Source organism: Dreissena polymorpha, chromosome 16, assembly GCF_020536995.1.
Source record: "Dreissena polymorpha isolate Duluth1 chromosome 16, UMN_Dpol_1.0, whole genome shotgun sequence".
Classification (NCBI taxonomy): Eukaryota; Metazoa; Mollusca; class Bivalvia; order Myida; family Dreissenidae; genus Dreissena; species Dreissena polymorpha.
In genome coordinates, this window is record NC_068370.1 from 16,856,320 (window position 1) to 16,877,629 (window position 21,310).

The 21,310-nt window shown below is 34.0% G+C and overlaps 1 protein-coding gene across 7 annotated transcripts in view; it reads left to right on the plus strand.

Annotated features, from left to right (window-relative positions):
* Positions 1–1,170: 1,170 nt before the first annotated feature.
* The window catches only part of LOC127861846 (uncharacterized), a 129,137-nt gene continuing 108,997 nt past the window's right edge, over positions 1,171–21,310 (plus strand). For 3 of the 7 annotated variants that reach the window (XM_052400527.1, XM_052400532.1, XM_052400531.1), the window contains exons 1-2: positions 1,171–1,911; positions 12,453–12,732. In XM_052400527.1, the coding sequence (XP_052256487.1) occupies positions 1,399–1,911; positions 12,453–12,732 (793 nt within the window). In that variant the 5' untranslated portion in view covers positions 1,171–1,398. The remainder of the gene's footprint in view (positions 1,912–12,452; positions 12,733–21,310) is intronic. The other 4 variants (XM_052400533.1, XM_052400530.1, XM_052400534.1 and 1 more) reach the window with 4 other exon arrangements.

Consider the following 21,310-nt stretch of genomic DNA (forward strand, 5'->3'; position numbering starts at 1 on the left):
TATTAAACAGACTTCAACATCTAACCAGTCACACCAAAATGAAAATATTAAGTAATCGTACAATAAGAATGTCTTTAAAATTAAACGTTCATTACGAAAGACAACAAAAAATAATAACACTGAAATTTAAACATACCAATATTTCAATAAATATGCTGGAGGTACTATGGGAAGTGAGAGTCTCGAAAAACATGACATCCATAACTTAAAAAAACCTCATTCAAACACAATATTAAGTAAAAAATGAGTGAAAATAATCAAGAAAACTTAGCTGCTTAAGACTTAAATAAAATACACCCATCGTCTTTCCCAGTAAAGGAATCGGTTTGTGTTAAGATCCTATCTCACATGGACTAAAAACCGAACTGAAAATATACTAAATATAGACTTTATAATTGCAAAATTATAAACATAAAAGCAATGTAACCAATTATTTAACCATACATTTACTCATTAAGGGCGGTCGGGCGGGGTTATCACCCTTTCGTTTTCTTGTTCCATAACGTTTGCCTGTCAAATACACCCTCGAATGGCGATTCAATAGATGTGCAAATCATATATACCCCAAAACGAAAAACTCGTGCGCTTTCGCGCTAAAACATGCACACAAAACCCGTGCATTATTCGCGCTAAACCATTACCATAATCTCTCTTCTAAACACGTAATAAACTATACTATACCGTATTTATCAAACCGAGAATAGTTTCATATAACAACACAAAATAGCAATGCAACGACAGAAGCGTTTATATTTTGGGTTTAAAAAATCTATTAAAATAGTAACATTTCTAGCCAAAAATGTCGCAGCAATATGAGTTAATACCCAATATTCCTTATAACAAAATAATTTCAAATTTACAAATTACAAAGTCTCATTGTAAACTTTTGTTAAAATACGCTTAGACGCCACTTCACTTGTAACCAAATTTCAAGAAATTAGTGAATATATCACAGCAGCGCGTTCTATTCCTATAAATGATAATATCTATTTTAAGCTTGTTATCTTGTAACCCGAATTTAATAATACAATGTACAAGATAATTAGCCAATAATGACATGGGAAATGATCAGTTTATACCCCTCCCCCAAAACAGAAAATCATGGAGCTGCACCTGCTTTTACATAAATTAAATCTACCGTGTGTCAGCCATTCAGAAAGCGCGATTCGAATGAAGCGTGAATTCATTGCATATACAGGCATAACCCTGACTCGTTCACAGTGCATGCACATATTGAGAGGATATTTGATATTGGTGTTCGTCTACATTTGAACACATTGGTTAAGCTGTTACCAGCTGCGCTTCATGTACAAACGCAATAATCAAGATGTGATGTTTTCCCAAAGTTTCGGAATATAGAGTTGTATATTAATAAAAGTATACATGTAATGTTTTTGGATGTTTTCCAGATATCATTGTACTAGAAGAAGATACTTGTTAGGAAATATGAGGACGATAAAGCGCAAGATTCTGTGCGGATTCGGTGTAACATTGTTAGTATTAGTATTTGCCTCATTTGATGTGATGGTGAACGAGAACAGAATAATCACTCAATTGTTCGGACAGGTTACTGCTGACCGCGATTTTCTTAACTGGAATTCGGTAACGCAGAACATGTCAGAGTTGGGCAGATGCAAACTCGTGACGGCGCCCCAAAGAACGCCGGTGGACCTCAGAATCATCGTGATCACGTACAACCGGCCGAATTCGACCTTGCGGCTTCTTGACTCCATCTCTAAAGCGCACTTTGAAGGTGACTCGATATTGCTCGAGGTCTGGATAGATAAGTCCAGGAACGGAAATGTTTCACATGAAACCCTGGCCGCTTTGAGGAACTTCCGGTTCTCATCAGGAGAGTGTCATATTCACGTGCACAAAGAACATGTTGGAATAACCGGTCAGTGGTTACATGTAAGTTACTCTTCCTATTTTAGAAACGTTTAATTTAATGAAGTTAAATGATCTCACAGTCCCACTCAAAATATTGTATAGTATTTTAATTTGCGATACCATTAGCGAAACAAAAATGTGAATAAGCTCAATAGTACCTAAAAATACACATAAGAATCATACAATTCAATGAAATTAGGTCGCCGCATTGGAACGTTAAAAAAAGAAAAAGTATATTGACGCTAGCACAAACAATTCGTTAACCAGGGGCGGGGGCATACGTAAACTTGACCATACTTGGCTTAAGTTAGGTTAATTGGAGCCTACTTCCAAGATGGCGTCGTTTTGGTATTTTAGGTGAAGGAGAAGCGAATATTTTCACCCGGTAAGCCTCTATATATTTATATTTCTTTTAAATGAAAACGCACTTTCGGCTCTAAAGTGTTTGCGCTTCCCGCGTGTTTTTGTATTAAGATCGTAGACGTCGGGTAAAAAGGTTATCGAAGGAAGACCGTCTTCAAATCTGTTGTCTACTCAAGTGACGTTCTAGGAATTGGATGTACAAATATCATTTTCTTTATAATACACATTATTTACGAACGTGTACAGTAAAATAAAACTAAAATCATGATTGTTTCATGTTTTATCTCTCATAACTAATTTATTGCCCCAAAAAATTGTTTCCAAATGACAAAAAGTTCTTTCAATGTTTAATAGCTTGACACGAAATAACTACCCATTTAACTTAAGTTTATTTGTGTACTTGAATATTTTATATATTTAATAGCATATTATGTGGTGCACTATAAGTGTTTTCTTATACTGCTGAACGAAAAACCTACCGACCAGCTAAATCTATTCACCGATTTTGAAAGAAGATGTGTGGTGGGGTGGCTGATGTGCAAGATAAAATAAAAATTATCATCACTTTTCAGAAATATTTGAATTAATTAATGTTTTTTATGACGTGTTGACCTTATTCTGATATAAACTTTTTTGTGTAATCATTATTTTACTGTCTTTTCATGATGCAGGTTAGAGGGTGATAATACGTGCATCTTTCTTTGCAGTTTATGTTATTAGGAATTTGAAATTAGCAGAGGACTGAGATACCATGCCCCCATTCATGGACAACATGAGTTTAAACGTAAAATATGCCAGAAAGAATCCTTAAACAGAGCCGGACTAAAACTGAAAATAAAAACACACGCAGCAAACAAAACCATGTACATCTGATGTTTGTAGTTTTTTTTATTTATTGTATAAAGTCTACATATACATTTCTACATACAATTGCTATGAGTGGTACTTAATTGCACGTCACGTTCCGTATATGCCATAATCCCAATTTCTTACGTTTGTGTATTAAAATTAACTATTATCTCTGTTTCGTCATTTCTTCCCACGATGTCAACTGCACACATTTTCAATTTTATTCAACAGTTACATACATGATGAAAAATAACCTATCAAAGTGAGCCAATACTTTATTTCCTCAATTCAACAGTCTTAAATAATATGTATCCACGGAAGTACCAATGAGAGAAAAAAATACATGTATATATTTATCACTTATACCGAAAATACATCGTGTATTCGCCCCATTTGTGCTAAAAGGAACCATGTGTCTTCTATTTTCGATGTCACATGATATCTTTTTGCACTAATGGGGCAAATTGCATTTGCACAAATTTTTCTATCCACTTAAAGTTCACATTAAGCGATTATAATATATACACCAACTCAGAACTTGTTTAAAAGATGGTCGTCCAAAATGTTTCACATAAAAGATACATACATGTACATGTATCATATCGTTATGAAAAAACGCGTCAACTGCCATTGATATAAATAAACAGTAAATATAAGTTTGCAATAAACAAAAATCCACTGATATGCATCTTCTAGCAAGAGTCAGGTATTCCAAATCGCTTTATACATTCTGAATCGCAATAATGGTAGTATTTGGTCACAACAACCTTATAATTGTATCGAACCGGCTTTTACCTTTTCTATTTTACACTTAAATTGCACTTCAATAACTTTTATTATCCTGACGTCTACGATCTTGAAACAAAAAAGCTAGGGAAGCATAAACACCATAGAGCCGAAATGGGGTAATAATTTAAAAGAAATATAAAGTGGTTGACCGGGTGAAAATAACCGCTCCTCCACTTAAAACACGAAAACGACGACATCTTGGAAGTAAGTTCAGACTTACCTCAGTTAAACCCAGTAAGCTCCAGTTAACGCGTACCCCCCTTCCCCCTTGTTAATGAACGGTGTATCACACAAGTAAAAGTATACTCGGCTTAACAACTTAAGTCGTAACAGTTCTGCACAAGGTCAAAATCATCGTATCGAATAAAATAAATCATTCTTTGTCACCTTAGTCATCGATATATCTAAACGTTTAAATAAACGATATAGGGATACAGGTTGTACAACCTTGATATTATGACTGCTGATGGAAACACCTTTAATTAAAATGTAAATGTAAAAATATCTTATTGTAGTAGTGGTAGTATTATTATTAGTAGTAGTAGTAGAAGTAGTAGTAGTAGTTGTAGTAGTAGTAATAGTATTAGAAGTAGTAGTAGTAGTAGTAGTAGAAGTAGTAGTAGTAGTAGTAGTAGTAGTAGTAGTAGTAGTAGTAGTAGTAGTAGTAGTAGTAGAAGTAGTAGTAGTAGAAGTAGTAGTAGTAGTAGTAGTAGTAGAAGTAGTAGTGGTAGTAGTAGTAGTAGTAGTAGTAGTAGTAGTAGTAGTAGTAGTAGTAGTAGTAGTAGTAGTTGTAGTAGAAGTAGTAGTAGTAGTAGTAATAGTAGTTGTTGTAGTAGTAATAGTAGTGGTAGTAGTAATAATACGAGTAGTAGAAGTAGTAGTAGTAGTATTAGTATTAGTAAACATGTGAAATTGTTTGATCGTGCCAAATAGAATGTCTTTTTGGGACATATTAGTACTATATATGTCGATGACTTAATCACAGATAAACGTATGAACATGTGTATGTTCATGTGGGTGTGTTTGAGTCGGCATAACCCCAGAAATGAATCAACCTATACAACACCATCCACGAAAGGTCTCACATAATGGAAACGCATTATGCGTTTTTGTTTACAAGGTGAACATAATATATTCCCCTCAAAATTTAAAAGTTTTGAACATGCCCAGTGAAATTGGACCCTAAAATAGGAGACACATAAGTATGACTTGTCTTCTTTTTTACTTCTAAATACCAATGTACTTGGTTTGAAAATGCGGTCAGACGCATACCATGGCATGTAAATAAATGCTGAGCACGCAATCGAATTACAAATACTCTGGAATTTTAAGTGACCTTTTTGCCTTAAAGACCTACTCAAATGCCTGCCGGGTTTGATCAATACCTTCTAGATATTGGCTGGTGTTTACTTTGGTATAAGACGACGGCAGACATCCCAAAATAATTATGTTTAACTGATAAGGTATTTAAATATTTGGATGAATCCATTGGTAAGGCATATTTTTTATTTATTTTTTTTCAAAATAATGTTACTTGTTTTGACCATTTTAAATTTGATTAAGAAATTGCCGATGATTTATCATTGTAAGAAGCATCTCTTTAAAATGTATTCTGACAAACACTTAGATTATCATTCTTCGTCACAGCCTTACTCGGTCACAGCTGTTTATCATTCTTCGTCACAGCCTTACTCGGTCGCAGCTGGTGTTGTTTCTGGAAGGTTGATGCATATTCTAACAAACAACGACATACTTAAAAACTTTATAGCTTATCAACTGGATAATTAATCAGTAATGCGTCCGTCGAATGCGCTGTTTAATATAGTAAATTTTTTTAGTGGTGAAAGGTCAATGTCATCCTTCAAGGTCAAAAAACAAAATCCAAGGGAAGTAACAAACCTTGAAGGGAGATAATTTTTATTTTATATCATTTGGCAGGTACAGATCATTTTCACAAGGTAAGTAATATTTTTTTAAAGGATATAATACAAAAATATTCAAAGCGGCGCAGTAGGGACATTGTGTGTTTCTCACAAACACATTTCTTGTTGAAATTAAAAAGGACTCAAAAGTGATGAATTACTTGGCTAGTATGAAACTAAATCATTTTTAAAATGAAACACCAACAGGCAACAATTGAATCCACTAGGAACAAGAAACAAAAAACTAATGAACCAACTGAAAATGTGTCTGTTGCTGCTATCAGGTACTTTCTAAAAAAAGTGAGTGTGTTCAAATTGTACTTTTTAATTTAATGAAAAGAAAATTTATTGAAAACTTTCAAGTCATTACTTATCTTCGATTACTTTATCTATTTTCAGCTCTCCGGCACCTCCGGATCCCTCTTTATTGGTTTGGGAGACATTTTATTTACCCCTGTGTGTTTGTCTGCCTGTGTGTGTGTCACACTTGATGTCTGAACTAAAGTTCTTTTTTGTTTTACATTCACTTTTATCATGCAAAATGCTGATTAGATAGCAGGAAATTGCATCATTTCAAGGTGTCATTTCAAAAAAAATTCGTCGACGGGACCCTCCCCAGGCAATTGAGCCCCCCCCCCTCTGAAAAATTTCTGGATACGCCTCTGTATACAACCATATACTGGGTTATTTGCGTGTACTTGGCATGGTAAGACAATTAAATATTGCTTCACATGTCAATCAAATTTGATCGCTCAGTATGCGATTTGTTGATCCTGTCAGAGATTAGGATTTGTACAACATGCGTGCGAAAAGACAGGAAACAAATTAAAATTAAATTCTTTGTTAAGCGAACGATTGAATAACAAGTGTGTAAGATTTATACGTGTTTCGTGTATTGTGTACACCTATATGAACGTCAGTAAACCAACAAACACTTTTACTATGCATGGTAGCTCTTCTTTTTGTGCATTAGCAGTTTCAATAGTAAAGTCTATGGGTTTACTACTTTGTTGTCTCATTCTTGATCCTGCGATAATTCAAAAAGAAGGTTTATGAAACTCCGTATGTGCATAGAGGACCATATGGGGAATATGCGTTATTTCCCTTGGTTTTGTTTGTATTGTTTATTGTCTAAAAGATGTTTTTATAAGTACAGAAGTACATGAAATCTACCCAAAAATATATCCTACAAAAATTCAAAAAGCACTTGAGCTTGGATGATAAAACTTACAATTCGTGTGCTATGACATATATGCAACATGTGTGATTATTAAGTACAACCACATGTTATTGTCGCTGAAACTAAGAATGTCACGTTGCACTTTTATATTTTGATAATTCTATAACTGTTGCTTTAAACCTTGTTATTGTTGATAATGCTGCAAATGTTACATACATCATCGACCAGCTCCGGTACTGAATAAAAACATCTTACATTGTTTTGATGTTTTATTACATTACATTTCACGGTTTGTGTCATAGTTTCTAAATTCATACAGTCATCGATTCCGCACAATTGGGAGTAATTCGTACCCGTTTTGAAATGCGAATTTAATAGTAACCTTTTGAAATTGGATGTCAGATGTCGCTTATGGTTCACAGAACTTGTTAAGGTTGAGATTTTTTGTTATGGTTTACAAAACTGGTGAAGACTGGGAGGTTTGCGTAGGGTTCACAGAACAAGTTATGGCCAGGATTGTGTTTATGGTTTTATTGCTCATATCCCATACGTATGGGCCAAGTATGATTAACTGTCGAATGTTTAATGCATGTAAAGAAATTCAATACATTGCATAACGTTAATACAGCAAACAACTATCGAGCAAAAACATATTGATATCAAGGTTGACATTGAAAATTATCATAATGGATTTAATTTAAATTGAAATAAGAACTAGCTTTAAAATTACTTCGTACAGGATCGGAACTTGTTACGTAATTGAATTTGTTTGTATCATATTTGCATATATATGAAGATCAAGCGTGTAGTTGCACTTTAATTTGAACATCTGGTGAATATTGGGTGCATTATTACGTTATTTATCCCATTATGTACATCTGATACGAATCGGGTGCTCGTCGATTACAAATGATTTTAACATCGGGTGGAGATCTAGCGCAGATATATAATTGATGTATGAACTGGAATTAATCCTTTTAAAGGAAGCATAATTATTCCTTTGGGGGTTTGTGGACTCGCGGTATTGGTTTCCTTACGTTACCCTTGTCCTTGTTTTGTCTTGCTGATCTTTCTAATCTATGGTTTCTGTGCATGTTTTTTTACGTAGTACTTATAGTTTAAGTTTTAGATTTTAAGTTTTAGAGCTATACACATGTAGTAGTTTTTATAGTGTTTTGTTGATTTTTAGCTCATCTATTTTTTGAAAAAAAATTATGAGCTATTGTCATCACCTTGGCGTCGGCGTCTGCGTCGGCGTCGGCGTCGGCGTCCGGTTAAGTTTTGCGTTTAGGTCCACTTTTCTCAGAAAGTATCAATGCTATTGCATTCAAACTTGGTACACTTACTTACTATCATGAGGGGACTGGGCAGGCAAAGTTAGATAACTCTGGCGTGCATTTTGACTGAATTATGTGCCCTTTTTATACTTAGAAAATTGAATATTTTGGTTAAGTTTTGTGTTAAGGTCCATTTTATTCCTTAAGTATCAAAGCTATTGCTTTCATACTTGCAACACTTACTAACTACCGTAAGGGGACTGTGCAGGCAAAGTTATGTAACTCTGACTGGCATTTGGACGGAATTATGGGCCCTTTATACTTAGACAATTGAAAGTTTGGTTAAGTTTTGTGTTTTGGTCCACTTTACCCCTAAAGTATCATAGATATTGCTTTCATACTTGGAACACTCGCAAACTATCATAAGGGTACAGTAAAAGGAAAAGTTGCATAACTCTGGATGTCATTTTTACGGAATTATGGTCCTTTTTTGACTTAGTAACTTTGAATATATGGTTAAATTTTGTGTTTCGATCCACTTTACTTCTTAAGTATCAAGGCTATTGCTTTCAAACTTCAAATACTTTCATGCTATCATGAGGTTACTGTACCTGGCAAGTTGAATTTTACCTTGACCTTTGAATGACCTTGACTCTCAAGGTCAAATTATTAAATTTCTCTAAAATTGCCATAACTTCTTTATTTATGATTAGATTTGATTGATACTTTGACAAAACTACTCTTACCTGACATACCACAATAGACTCCACCCAAACCATCGCCCGTGCCCCCCCCCCAAACCCCCCCCCCCTATTTTTTTTTTTTTTTTTTTTTTTTAAGATCATCTCACAAATGACCACCACACCCTCACACTATACCCCCCACCTCACCCCCCCCCCAATTTTTTTTTATGAAACGGTTAAAAAACACAAATATTTATTTTTATTATTTTATGTTTGAAATACCGTCCAACCATCGCACCCAAGAATCCCCCCCCCACCACCACCCCCACCCCCCACCCCCCCACCCCCCCCCCACCCCCGATTTTTTTTTTCCTTTTTTTCGCATTTTTGGAAGAAAATGTAATAAATGTCCACACCCCCACACAATGCACCGCTCTTCACTCCACCCCTCCCTCCTTTGTGATTGAAAATGAGAGTCCCTTCACCTTTAAAAAGAAAATAGATGAGCGGTCTGCACCCGCAAGGCGGTGCTCTTGTTTTAATATATGGTTACTGTGCATGTTTTTACGTAGTACTTATAGTATAAGTATAATAGAGTAGTTTTATAGTATAATTGAGTACTTATGATTGATTTGTTTTAAAACAGTGTTGCAAAATGTATTCGTATCTGCGATACGTTGAATGTTCGTATGTAAAGCGCCTTTGAACGTGCACTCTTGCATGAAATGGCGCTATATAAATCCGATATAATAATAATAATAATAATAATAATATTAACAATAATAATAATAATAATAATGATAATAATAATAATGATAATAATAATAATAATAATAATAATATGATGTACCTTTATTGCATTTTACGTAATTTCAGTTGAACACAATATACATGTATTTTGAAAAGTGACACTAATATTATAGTGGCTGGCGAGCGGGTGATGGCGAAAAGGTGTTAGGTTAGAGTAATTTCATAACCTTTATATGAAATGTTGACACCTGATGAAGCCATTTGATACTGGAGACCTGAAATGGTTCTGAATATCCTCTTCCTATCTACGGTTTTTGCATTTAGAACCACCCTAAGGCTAAATTACATATGCGTTATTCTTGTTGAGTGTTGGGAATTTTTCATTAAGTTGTCAGATCACAATTATTTTATAAATATATGACTATGAATCATTATAAATATGATTTTCAATCCTTGGTCATAATATTATTTGCTTTTTTGTTAACATGTTTTTCGTCTGTAATAATAATAAATAATCGATTTTGTTGATGGTGTCAAACCGCCATCTCGAAAATAGTTTTTTGTTGAGACGAGAGAGATTTCACACGCTGTCCATACCCATGACTCAAAAAGAAACCACGACTGAACAATAACCGACCATATATATATATATATATATATATATATATATATATATATATATATATATATATATATATTAATTATAAAATATTTAATATTAATTTAACAAGATGCGCAGGCGATTTTAACATTTCCGAAATCTGAAAATACGAACGCACAGACATAAATATTGGTTTGTTTAAGGTGGATTATTTTCAGGAAACATAAGTTAATATGTTTAGAGAGTTAAACATGCACGAGATATAACAATGTCATAAACGTACGGGAAACATTGAATTGCAGGAAACCGCAGTCGGTAATGAAGCAGTAGAACAACGCAAATAATAGTGAAACGCAAAGAAATTAAACAGTCCGTAAGAACGTTAATACATCGAAGTTTTTTTTCTTCCTACATGCTGTTTTTTTTTCATGCGGGGTACTTGCTCAATTACAAAAGTTGTAAGTATTTATCCCATATTTATTAAGAGAATTAAGATATGTAAACGACGTGGAAATACAATGACAGAGCAGTAAATACTTACAAAAAAGAGAACGCCGACGATATATAAACAGTAGACAAAAGGATAATTATATAGCAATTGTTATAGACGGAAACGCATATGCAAAGTAATCACCACTCGCCGCGATACTATAAAAAATAGTAGATTACATTATTTGTTCAAGTTATTTTTGTTTGAGTAATGTTTGTTATGTGTAACACAATACCAATTTAATTTTTATTTGAAAATTCAGAGAGTTAATTATCATTTAGGAATGAATAAAGCTTTGATGTTTTAAACGTTAATATGATTAATAATTCGTTAAATACATTTAAGATCCCTAAATGAAAAGTAATTAAATGCATATCTATTAAAAAAACGCAGACGATATGACAACAATTAAAATATCAAACGATATGAACCTAGAAGGACAAAGCCAATCCAAAGAAATCACCCAGTGCTGTGACATTAGCATGGAGATATAGGACTAAACCAGGGACCTATTTAATTTTTTACTTCTCAAAGAGCATACAAATCCGTATAACTTTAACGCCACTAATGATATCAAGTTAGTTTATTTTAGGTTTAACGACAAGGAAATTAAGTACAGCAATGCGGAAACGATCACACATACTAAAACGCCCTTAAGGAAAGACACAAGTGGTGAAATTTAGCATCCTTGTTCAAATGACTCACCATTTGAACAAGTATTATTAGTATCTCATATAATACGTGTAAAGTATGAAACCGTACTACCGGTTTTAGATCTTATAAAACAACATCTGGTAAAACACCAAACTTGAACTGAATAGACGCTTTGTGCTACATAAAAATTGTAAGCAAAAGTAATGGTCATACTTAAGCATATAAGGAAAATGTGTCATCTTTGTGTCTTTCGTTTTCGCTATATGAAACGTTCTGGAACACTTCGTATTTAAATCAATATTTTTGAAAATTGCATGGCTTTGCAATGATTAATCAATCCGAGTGGATACAGCGGGATGCGAAACACATGAAGTATAATCCGCGAATATTACTTGTCTAAGGGAATAAGTCTAGTACGTGTATATACAAAGAAGCTATGCATATCGTATGATGATATCCACTGACTCGTCGATAAAGTCGCCGAATGTCAACAGGAGGAAAGGTGTGAAAGAAATACGATTTTAGAATTATAAAAAAAGAGACAGCGACATCGATGCCGTCCATTTTCGACGATTTACTCAGTGTCACAATATACATTTATGTTATTAATTATAATGCAAGGGTAATGTACCGAGAACGATTCTTAACATAAACAATACAAGTCCTTACGGGGGTTCCTCTATTCATGTCTTGCAATTTTATAGAAACCTTTCATACTTCTCGGTACTCATTCGGGGTCATATTGTGGAACTATCGACAATTGTCCAACTCTTCCCTGGTTCATTCGGCTTTGTTTCATGATGCTTACCGCAATATGTCGTTGGAATCTCTGTAAATACATGCTGAACAGGCATCGTGGCTAAGCTGCGTCCTCTTTATCCAGAAAGGTCCCCAAAACTACAATTTCAATCGGGAACCCGAATGCAATTCAAATAAGAGTTTGCAGTGAATGTTCTAGTTTCCCTATGCGCTTGTTCATAATCATGATTCCTGTTGTATTTCAGACATGGAATCCACCAAGAGAAACCCCTGAACTGGCGGTGATTTTCGAAGACGACCTGACTGTGTCTCCATATTTCTACAGATACCTCAAACTGGTTGACCGAAAATACGGCCTCAGTCCAAATGTAAGCGGCTACTCGCTCCAGGGTAAAAGCATCCGACACAGCTCCCTGGTGAGCGACTGCTGTTTAGAAGTGGACACGAAGTACCCGGTGTTCTTATATCCCACCCTGGGCACGTCCGGCTTCGCTCCAAATCGGTTGCCATGGATAAAGTTTCAAGGTAATGAATGTAACTTTGGTTGCTTATTAAACCATGGTGTATCTGTGGTTTCTTGATGTTTTTCAAACAATTTCTGGCGATTTTGCACTACATCCGACTCTCTTGACAATTTACATTGTGTTTTTTCTTCGGTTTTAGGTCTCATCTAAATTACATCATAGTTAGTTATCTCGATATCAAACTTTTGTTACAGAAGTCAGACCACTCAAACATGGTATTTGAAGAAACACATGTAAATTTAATGTATTTATAATATCTCAGCTTGATCAAAACAAAACAATTCTGATTTTTTTGATGACGCAAGAAGTCTTAGTATTTTAAAGACATGTACAATTTTCGTTTAAGAATATTTGCATCGTCATCGTCACGTCAGTTCGTCAAGATTATATGTCAACATGATTACTATGCAAACTTGTCGGTTCGCGTATGCGAAAGTATTAAGCGTTTTGTACCTGTTTCAAGTTATATTTTAGCCTTTGAATTTATATTCTTAAATCTGTCGAATTACGCGATTGATTTGAATTCTACAAACATGTCAAAATCTGTGAATAGGTCCATTTAAATTAAAAATAATCTCGCTATAAGAGTCCGTATTTGTTATGAATAAAATCAGTTTTCATTTCAACCATAAAACGACGCACAATAAATGAAATCAATTTTTCAATCAAAACGTGAAAGGACGCAAAATAAATAATTTAATTCCTTATTTTCGTGCACTTTAGCTAAAATGTTATTTTAAATGGCGCCCCAAACGAATGTGCAAGTTCTTACACATGATAACGCTCCATGATAATCGATTGCTATGTAAAATGGTGAACTGTTTAACTTAACAGCTAACAGCAAATTATGTTATCTTAAACAGGAATTAACAATGCGAATCGAATCTGTTCAAATGCAGATGCAACAACCCAAACCTCCAAACATGTACTTAACACAGATCTCTTAGGAGCCTTTATGCAATATTTTCAAAAATAGTTCGTATAGTTGTCGGAAAGCAGTTCAAGAAAGATGTTAATAGGTGTCGGAAAGCAGTTCAAGAAAGATGTCTATGTTGGAACTAACTAGTTTAAGAGGCTGTCTTGGAATGATGTCTTTGAATACATTTCTGTCGTGACTGTAGTTGAAAATAATGCCGATGGAGACTTTATGCTATGTGCAAGGCTCGTGTTGGCTACTAAATAATGATCGTTTAATTGTTATGTACTTATTGACATGGAATATGTTTGCGCGCGTGTAAAGAATATTTGAAATGTGAAAACTCGAAACTACAAGTAGAATCTAATTTTAATTCAGCGTAATTGAAATGTCTGTTTGTTTAGTGCATGCAATTTCAACGGCCAGATACCCTCTTTGACCTTCCATATAAGAAAGATTTGTATGTATTGCGCGTGTTTCATACAAACTTCCGTTGTATTTTTTTCTGAACTGATATGCATTAGCAAAATTGCGCCAATTGATGAGATCAAAGCTTCATTGAAATGGTTGCTAAGATCTGTTGAAAAAAATGTTATGGCTTCCAGTGAGCACCATTCTATAAAAAATGCCATTCTATAAAAAAAAATGCCATTCTATAAAAAAAAATGCCAAACAGAAAAAAATGCAGGTGCATACATGTGCACAAGTAAGGCTGCACAGTGTTTACACAGGGCTTGCAATGTAAACATTAATCTGCATTCGTTGGTCTTAATCGGTTGATTCATCCCCGGCATTGAAGATATGCGTTTTCGCGAGACTTGTTTGCAACGGATTGTTTCTTAAGCAAAATGCGGATTCATTCCTAATATATTTAAAACATGTCATCCGAATATATTTGATAACCGGTATATATTGGTTATTAAAGAAAACATTAGGTAAACCCACTTAATTTTAATTCCAACACCCAATCGAACTTGTATCGCAACAATAATTTATTTTTTTAAACAACGTTTAATGATATCAATATTAACTTCCACGCTCTGATACTCTGGATCACGTTCGGGTTTGGTTGCATCATGTTTTATGTGCAAATAGATATGTGTAAATGGTAATAATTTTTGTTCGCATTATTTATTTATGTTTAACAATCTGAATATAATTTTTATACAAATATTCTTCGCGGTTCATCATAAACCGTTGATGTGTTTATTTGCAAACATCGCACGTGCAAAACATGTTCATCACACTCAATATCACATAAGACAAAACGAAAGTCTAGTCTGCTATCAAAGTAATCAAAACATTTTGAAATATTGTCTATCATTTGTTGTGAATAATAGAACTACCAAAGACATGAAAATGCAGTCTAGTAACTTATTAAGAGTATTTTTTATCGTAATATCTTGTTTTAAAGTTAAGCGCGAATATTGTTTGCGTTTTTAATGTTTATTTTGTTTTAGTTGTCCATTATTTTTTACAACCCATGAATCATTTGGTGAACTTAAAACAGTTTGTTATGTCGGGATGAAATCTATATGCGGGAAGACAACGAATAAGAATATTAATATTTTAAATATACATTTATACCTAACACTTTTTCAGGAGTTGATACTCATTACAAACTATTATGATAATTTTAAATATATAATATGTATTAACACGTTTATTTCAACGTTTTTTATCACTATTTCTGTTGAAGTTTGCCCGTGATGTTATCAAAACGTTGGAATAGTCGTGTTGTTAAAGGCCTAATAAAACATTGGTGGCCTTGGATTTTCTTTTTTATCAATTAAGATTGCTTAAGCAAAGAATAAAAAAAAAATGAAATCCTATTTGTAACAAAAAACTTATTGAAGCTACCACGTACTTTCTTCATTGCGTAATTATTTTAATCTTTGTTATGACAGTTATCGCATCATCTGATTTGGTCAAAGTAAAGAAGCTGAACTCATCATACAAGTAACGTCGCCTTTTATAATTCCAGAACAATCTAACCAAATATGTTTCTTAAGTGATTTTGTTCAATACTTACGATTATATTGATTCAATTACAAAACTTGGCTTCTATGATTCGGAGTATTTTTCGGTCTGTCATTATACTGGATAAATCTGCGGGTTATTAATTAAGTGTTTCGATATTTAAATTATTTCAAAGAAGTTAATGTTAAGTGCTAGTGTCTATGACGCATATATTTAAGTACACTACCGGTGTAAATCGATTAACCACATTCACTTATAACCATTACATTTTCTACGACGCCGATCCTTATATGAAGTCACGTGACGTTTGGCATGCTTTTCACATTTGAAAGCCATTATTGCACTCATTGTATTGCTAATGGAACAAGTGCATCATTATACCAATATATAGATTGAGTATCGCCTGTATCTCGACATTTAAACGACGTGAATGTATATCTGATTTAGTATGCATAAATAAATGAAGCTAATAGACAGCATATATATTTTTGAGGCTACACACATATATGATTATATCTCATTCAAGCCAGTATTTGTATTTACACTTTGTACGACATCGTTACCATTGCAACTAGGCGACCATGGTTAGCGTCCCGCTCCCGGTGTAGGTGAGTTTGGTTGGTGGTCAGCATACTGGAAAAGTGGCGTCTCTTATGGGTACTTCGTTTGTCCCTTCCCCCTTGAGATTTCACATGTTTGTTGATATCGCACAAGTGTAATACATTTTGAGGTCCATCGTTCGTTTCAAGATTTGCTAATGTTCTTTAGTAGATCAGTCTTGTTCCCGCCTCCATGTTATTTTCAAATGGCAAAATCATGAATTGTTTAGTTGTTAACAAGCTATCGTAGTCAGCATCAATGGAATTCATGTATTTATTTTTGTTTTTAATCGGAACCTATATTTATATTTCGTTATGTATGACACAAATTTTGTATAGTATATATTTAGTACAGTGTATTGGTTCTTCATGGTCAACAGATGACTTGTTTGTTTACTGACTCCGATTTGACCCGATGATCGGTGAACATGAAATGATGTGTTAGTATATGATACGTCAACTTTTTTTAACAGTTTTTGATATCATTTTTTAAACAGATATTTATATTAATTTTTTTTAACAGTTTTTGATATAAAATATTTTGCTATTCATTCTGCGGGATAAATTTTGATGAGTTTGCCCGACATAATGTTTACAGTAATGTTCACATGTAATCCGATTTATAACATTACACGAAGTACAAACACCATAATAGTGAAAATCATGGGATAAACCAGTAACACTACTATTGAATTTTGAACAGATTTTAATATGATAGCAGTGTGTACATCTTCGTTGGTAACATTTACCAGATAAATTTATTTGCGTATTGTTATAAGGCACTGCACATTTCACAAGACTGTAAAGTAAATTCTTTGGTCGTTTACATTAAAAAATAGGCTTAATGAATGTAGGGATTTCACACTTTCCTTATCTGATAATCTTAACAAAATACCAGTATTTGAGTAAAATTTTAGCAAAATAAGGAAGTTATGTGTTAAAACATACAGTAACGGGTATTAGTGAATCGACATTGCTCTGAGTAACAAAACATATTTTTCACTTTAGAAAATCCATATTCAATAAGATTTGTTGGATAATGTGTGCTTTAAAAATAATTGAATAAACTACAAAATGACTGATTAAATACATCATGGTCAGATATGATACGTCTATAGCACGTATCCTGACTGTACGGAATACTCCGTTTACAGCACATGTTGTGAGATGTCGAAAAATCAAATTAAACGACCATGGTGACCTAGTTCTTTTTCTTTCTTTTTTTAACTTTTTTTAAAAATCCAAAAACAATTTGCTTGAGTTTGGATGAAATTTATGTGCCGGAAGGCAACACAAAATGAAATGTTTATATATTAAATTGAAAAAAAAATTGTCTGTGAAAAACTTAAATTATATATTTAATTTTACCAAAACTTCATCAGGAGTTTATATGCATTAGATTTTTTTCTTTATATGCAATCAAATATTAATTTTACTTTTAAATTTATAAGTATGTACACGTTTTTTAACGGTTTTCTCACTGTAACTGCTAAATGTGGACCTTTAATTGGTGAGGTTTTCAAAAAATATGTAATAGTCAAGTTGTTTAAGGCCTAAAAAAACATTGGTGACCCTGGACCTTTATTCAGTTTTAATCTGCAAAAGAAGACTCTAGCAAACTACCAAAACTATCAAATCCAAAAAATATAATTGAAACTGCAAAATAAGCCCCTAATTGAATAACCATTTAAATGTGATCACATAAATGTTCATTTGGTGGATGTTCACCAAACTACGCGCACACTGATTAGTTTTGAAAAGCATTGCTGACAAGACGTGGGAATTTTTAAAAATCTGAATGGCCATATTGAACAATATAAAATAATACTACCAGTAACGTTGGTGAATATTTCAAAACAATCTCAATACATATTTTGCTTCAGTGATTCTTAACAATACTTCAGCTTATATTGATTCAATTACATAACTTGGATTTAAGAGATCGGAGTAATTTCCGGACTGTCATTATGTTGTCTGAATCTTGTTGTCATCAATTAATTGCTTCGTTCTTGAAACGATTTGACTGAAATTAATATTAAGTTCTACAGGATGGGACGCATATATTTTAGTCTCCAACCGATGTAACCGGATTTACGAAATTCACTTATAACAACTTAATTGTCTATGACGCTGATCTTAATAGGAAGTCACGTGATGTTCGACATGCCTTTCAACTTAAAGAACCATTATTATACTCATTAAATAGCTAGTGTAACACTATATACCGTATTGATAAAAGATATTTTGGAGAGCCCGAAAATCACTTTTTACACGACGTGAACGTATGATTAAACTGGTTAAATATACAGAGATAAATCAGCTAAAAGAAAACTACATTAAAACGTTAGGAGTAGTTACAAAAAATGCCAAAACATCCATTAAAGGCCACTTACAAAAGGTGTGATTTCATTTTAATTAACCTTTACGCTTTGTACGACCTTCGTTTAACGTGTATATTAAATCATGTAAGTTAAATAAGTCGTTTTCTCAGTATCTTACTATTTGATCAGCACTCAGGTCCTCCCTGAGAGTTCAGTCATTTGTTGCACTCAAAATGAGTCATACACTTTGAAGTTCCTCGTTAGTTTCAAACGTTGATATGATCGATGTTATTTATTCAATCAGTCTTGTTACCGCCTCGATGTGATTTTCAAATGGAACCTTCATCAATTTATTATTTGTAAACAAACGATTGTGGTCAGAAGGATTTGATTTTTACGCACGAAGTGTTTATTAACTTTATTTTCGCTTTTAATCGGTAGTTTTATAGTTATATGTCATGCTTGATGACACATAAGTTGTGAAGTTGTACAGTTTATTGATGCCCTCATGGCCAACAGGTGACTAGTTTGTTGACTCACTTAGATATGAGCCGATGTTCGGTAAAACTGAAATGACATGTCCAGATTTGGTACTCCAATCCGATCACAACTTCATAATAATCATTCACATGTGTGTGTCTCTGGAATGCTATGGATACGTATAACAGTGAATAGTACGTTTTTTGGTGCCATTATTTTAAAAAATAAGTTAGGCTAACATCTGAAACCTGCGGAAACTAAAAAAGAGTATTAAATTTCATTTAAATCGGTATATGGATAGACGGCTATTTGGGATTATACAAGTCATTTCAGTTGTGTCTGTCTGTATGTATAAATAAGTGCGTCTTTATAACCCGCGTCATGCGAAAATGGATCTTAAGTCAGGTGCGGCCAGCAAAGCTTTAGACCAACCTTCTCAATCGCTCAGTCAGGTCAACATAGGAGCTACGCTGTGGCGTGATGCTTAATTTCGCAGTCTCATCAGAGGAAATGGTATGGCCTGTCTCCTTTGCAGGCTGTTCTGGAGCTACGCTGTTCGTAAGCCACGGGTCCCTTTTTATGACGCGAATGAAATTGCAACTCATTTCAATACACTTCACGCTAGTTATCACGCGAAACGCTTGAATATTATATTGTATTGAATATTAGACAGTCTGCTTACCGTTTACCGTTCAGTGAGATTTCGACAAAATCACAGTACTTCAATAAACGCATCCAAAGCGTTAATCTTTCAGTGTGGCCCCCACTACAATGCACCAAAGTGTTGCAAATACAAATATAATGCTGGTAATAACCGAAATACTGAAAAGCATGGGTGTTATCACGAGATGGATTTTAAGCAAGAAGATGAAATGAACTCTTTAGAAAAAGGCACTGCGTTCGAATCTGCTTCGGAGGGATACATTATGACTAACGTGTATGTAATCACAATTTCAAATTAAACGATGTTGTAATGTGTCGACGCTAAGAGCGTGTAAATGTCCCGAGGCAAACAAAAATGAGTCTTTTGTCATATGCGACCAGCGTAGTCCCATACAACTAGCGCAATCGAGCCATCTGGTAAGGAGCTACCCTTTCAACGTATGACATAAGCTCCATTTTCGAATGGCGCGGTTCAGATGTCAACTATTCGAATTTCTCTGAAATATGGTATCAAACTAATTCAACGATAACACAAACATAAAGGTACTAAAAGGTGCTACTCGATGTTTTAAACCACATCGAATGATAATTATTTACTTTTCTTTGACGCCGATCCCAATATGAAGTTCCGAAACGTGACGTGACTTTTGACACACGTATCAACTTAGATAACCATTTGTATACATTATCGTGCTACTGGAACAAACGCGATCGTATTGGTAGGAAATACATTTTATAACTTCTCTTTACACGACGTGAACGTTTGACTAAACAGATGTAATAAGCAGAAATAAAAGACTCTTATTGAAAGCTACATTTACCCCTAAGGAGCCGTTACAGAAATGCCGAAAAATCTATTAATGGCCATCTTATTTGAGCCTTCATTTGTTTCATTTACACTGTGTATGACTTTCATTCAACATGAACATTATGTCTTCACCGATACCATTGCAACTAACCGATCCGAGTTCACTTGACGCTCGCGGCGCAAATGAGTTTGCTTGGTGGCCGGACAGGTGGGGTTTCCTATGGGTTATCAGCTCCCTCCCCTCCCCCGCGGTGAAAGAACAACAAACATTCAATTAAATTTAGAAACAAACACACTTCATAGACGGAAATTGAAGCAATAATTCAACAATCGTGCCAAGTTTGTTTCGTCTTGTTAAATATGAAGTCGTATTGTAACCTTGGGCACGAAAAGACCAAATAGACTTAAAAATACTTACAGATAAAGATTACAACCATTATCGGTATCTTATTGTTTGATCAGCCCTTGGGTCCTCTGATTTTAATGTTTGCTGAATTCGAACAAAGGCTATATACTTTGTAGTAAATCGTTAGTTTCAATTCTTGCTTTTGATTTACATGTACATTGATAAATCCGCCTTGTTTCGGCCTCGAGGGGATGGTCATTAATTCATGAATTTATTACTTGGTCACACACGATAGTTGTTAGATTTATTTGATTTTTACGCATTTAGTGTTTATTTAAGGTTGTAATCGAAAGTTTAGTAGTTATATTGAAAGCTTTATGACAAATTAGTTGTGAACTAAATATTTTGTGGAGTTTTATTGGTTCTCCATAATCAGCAAGACACGACACGCGTTTTATTCGAGATT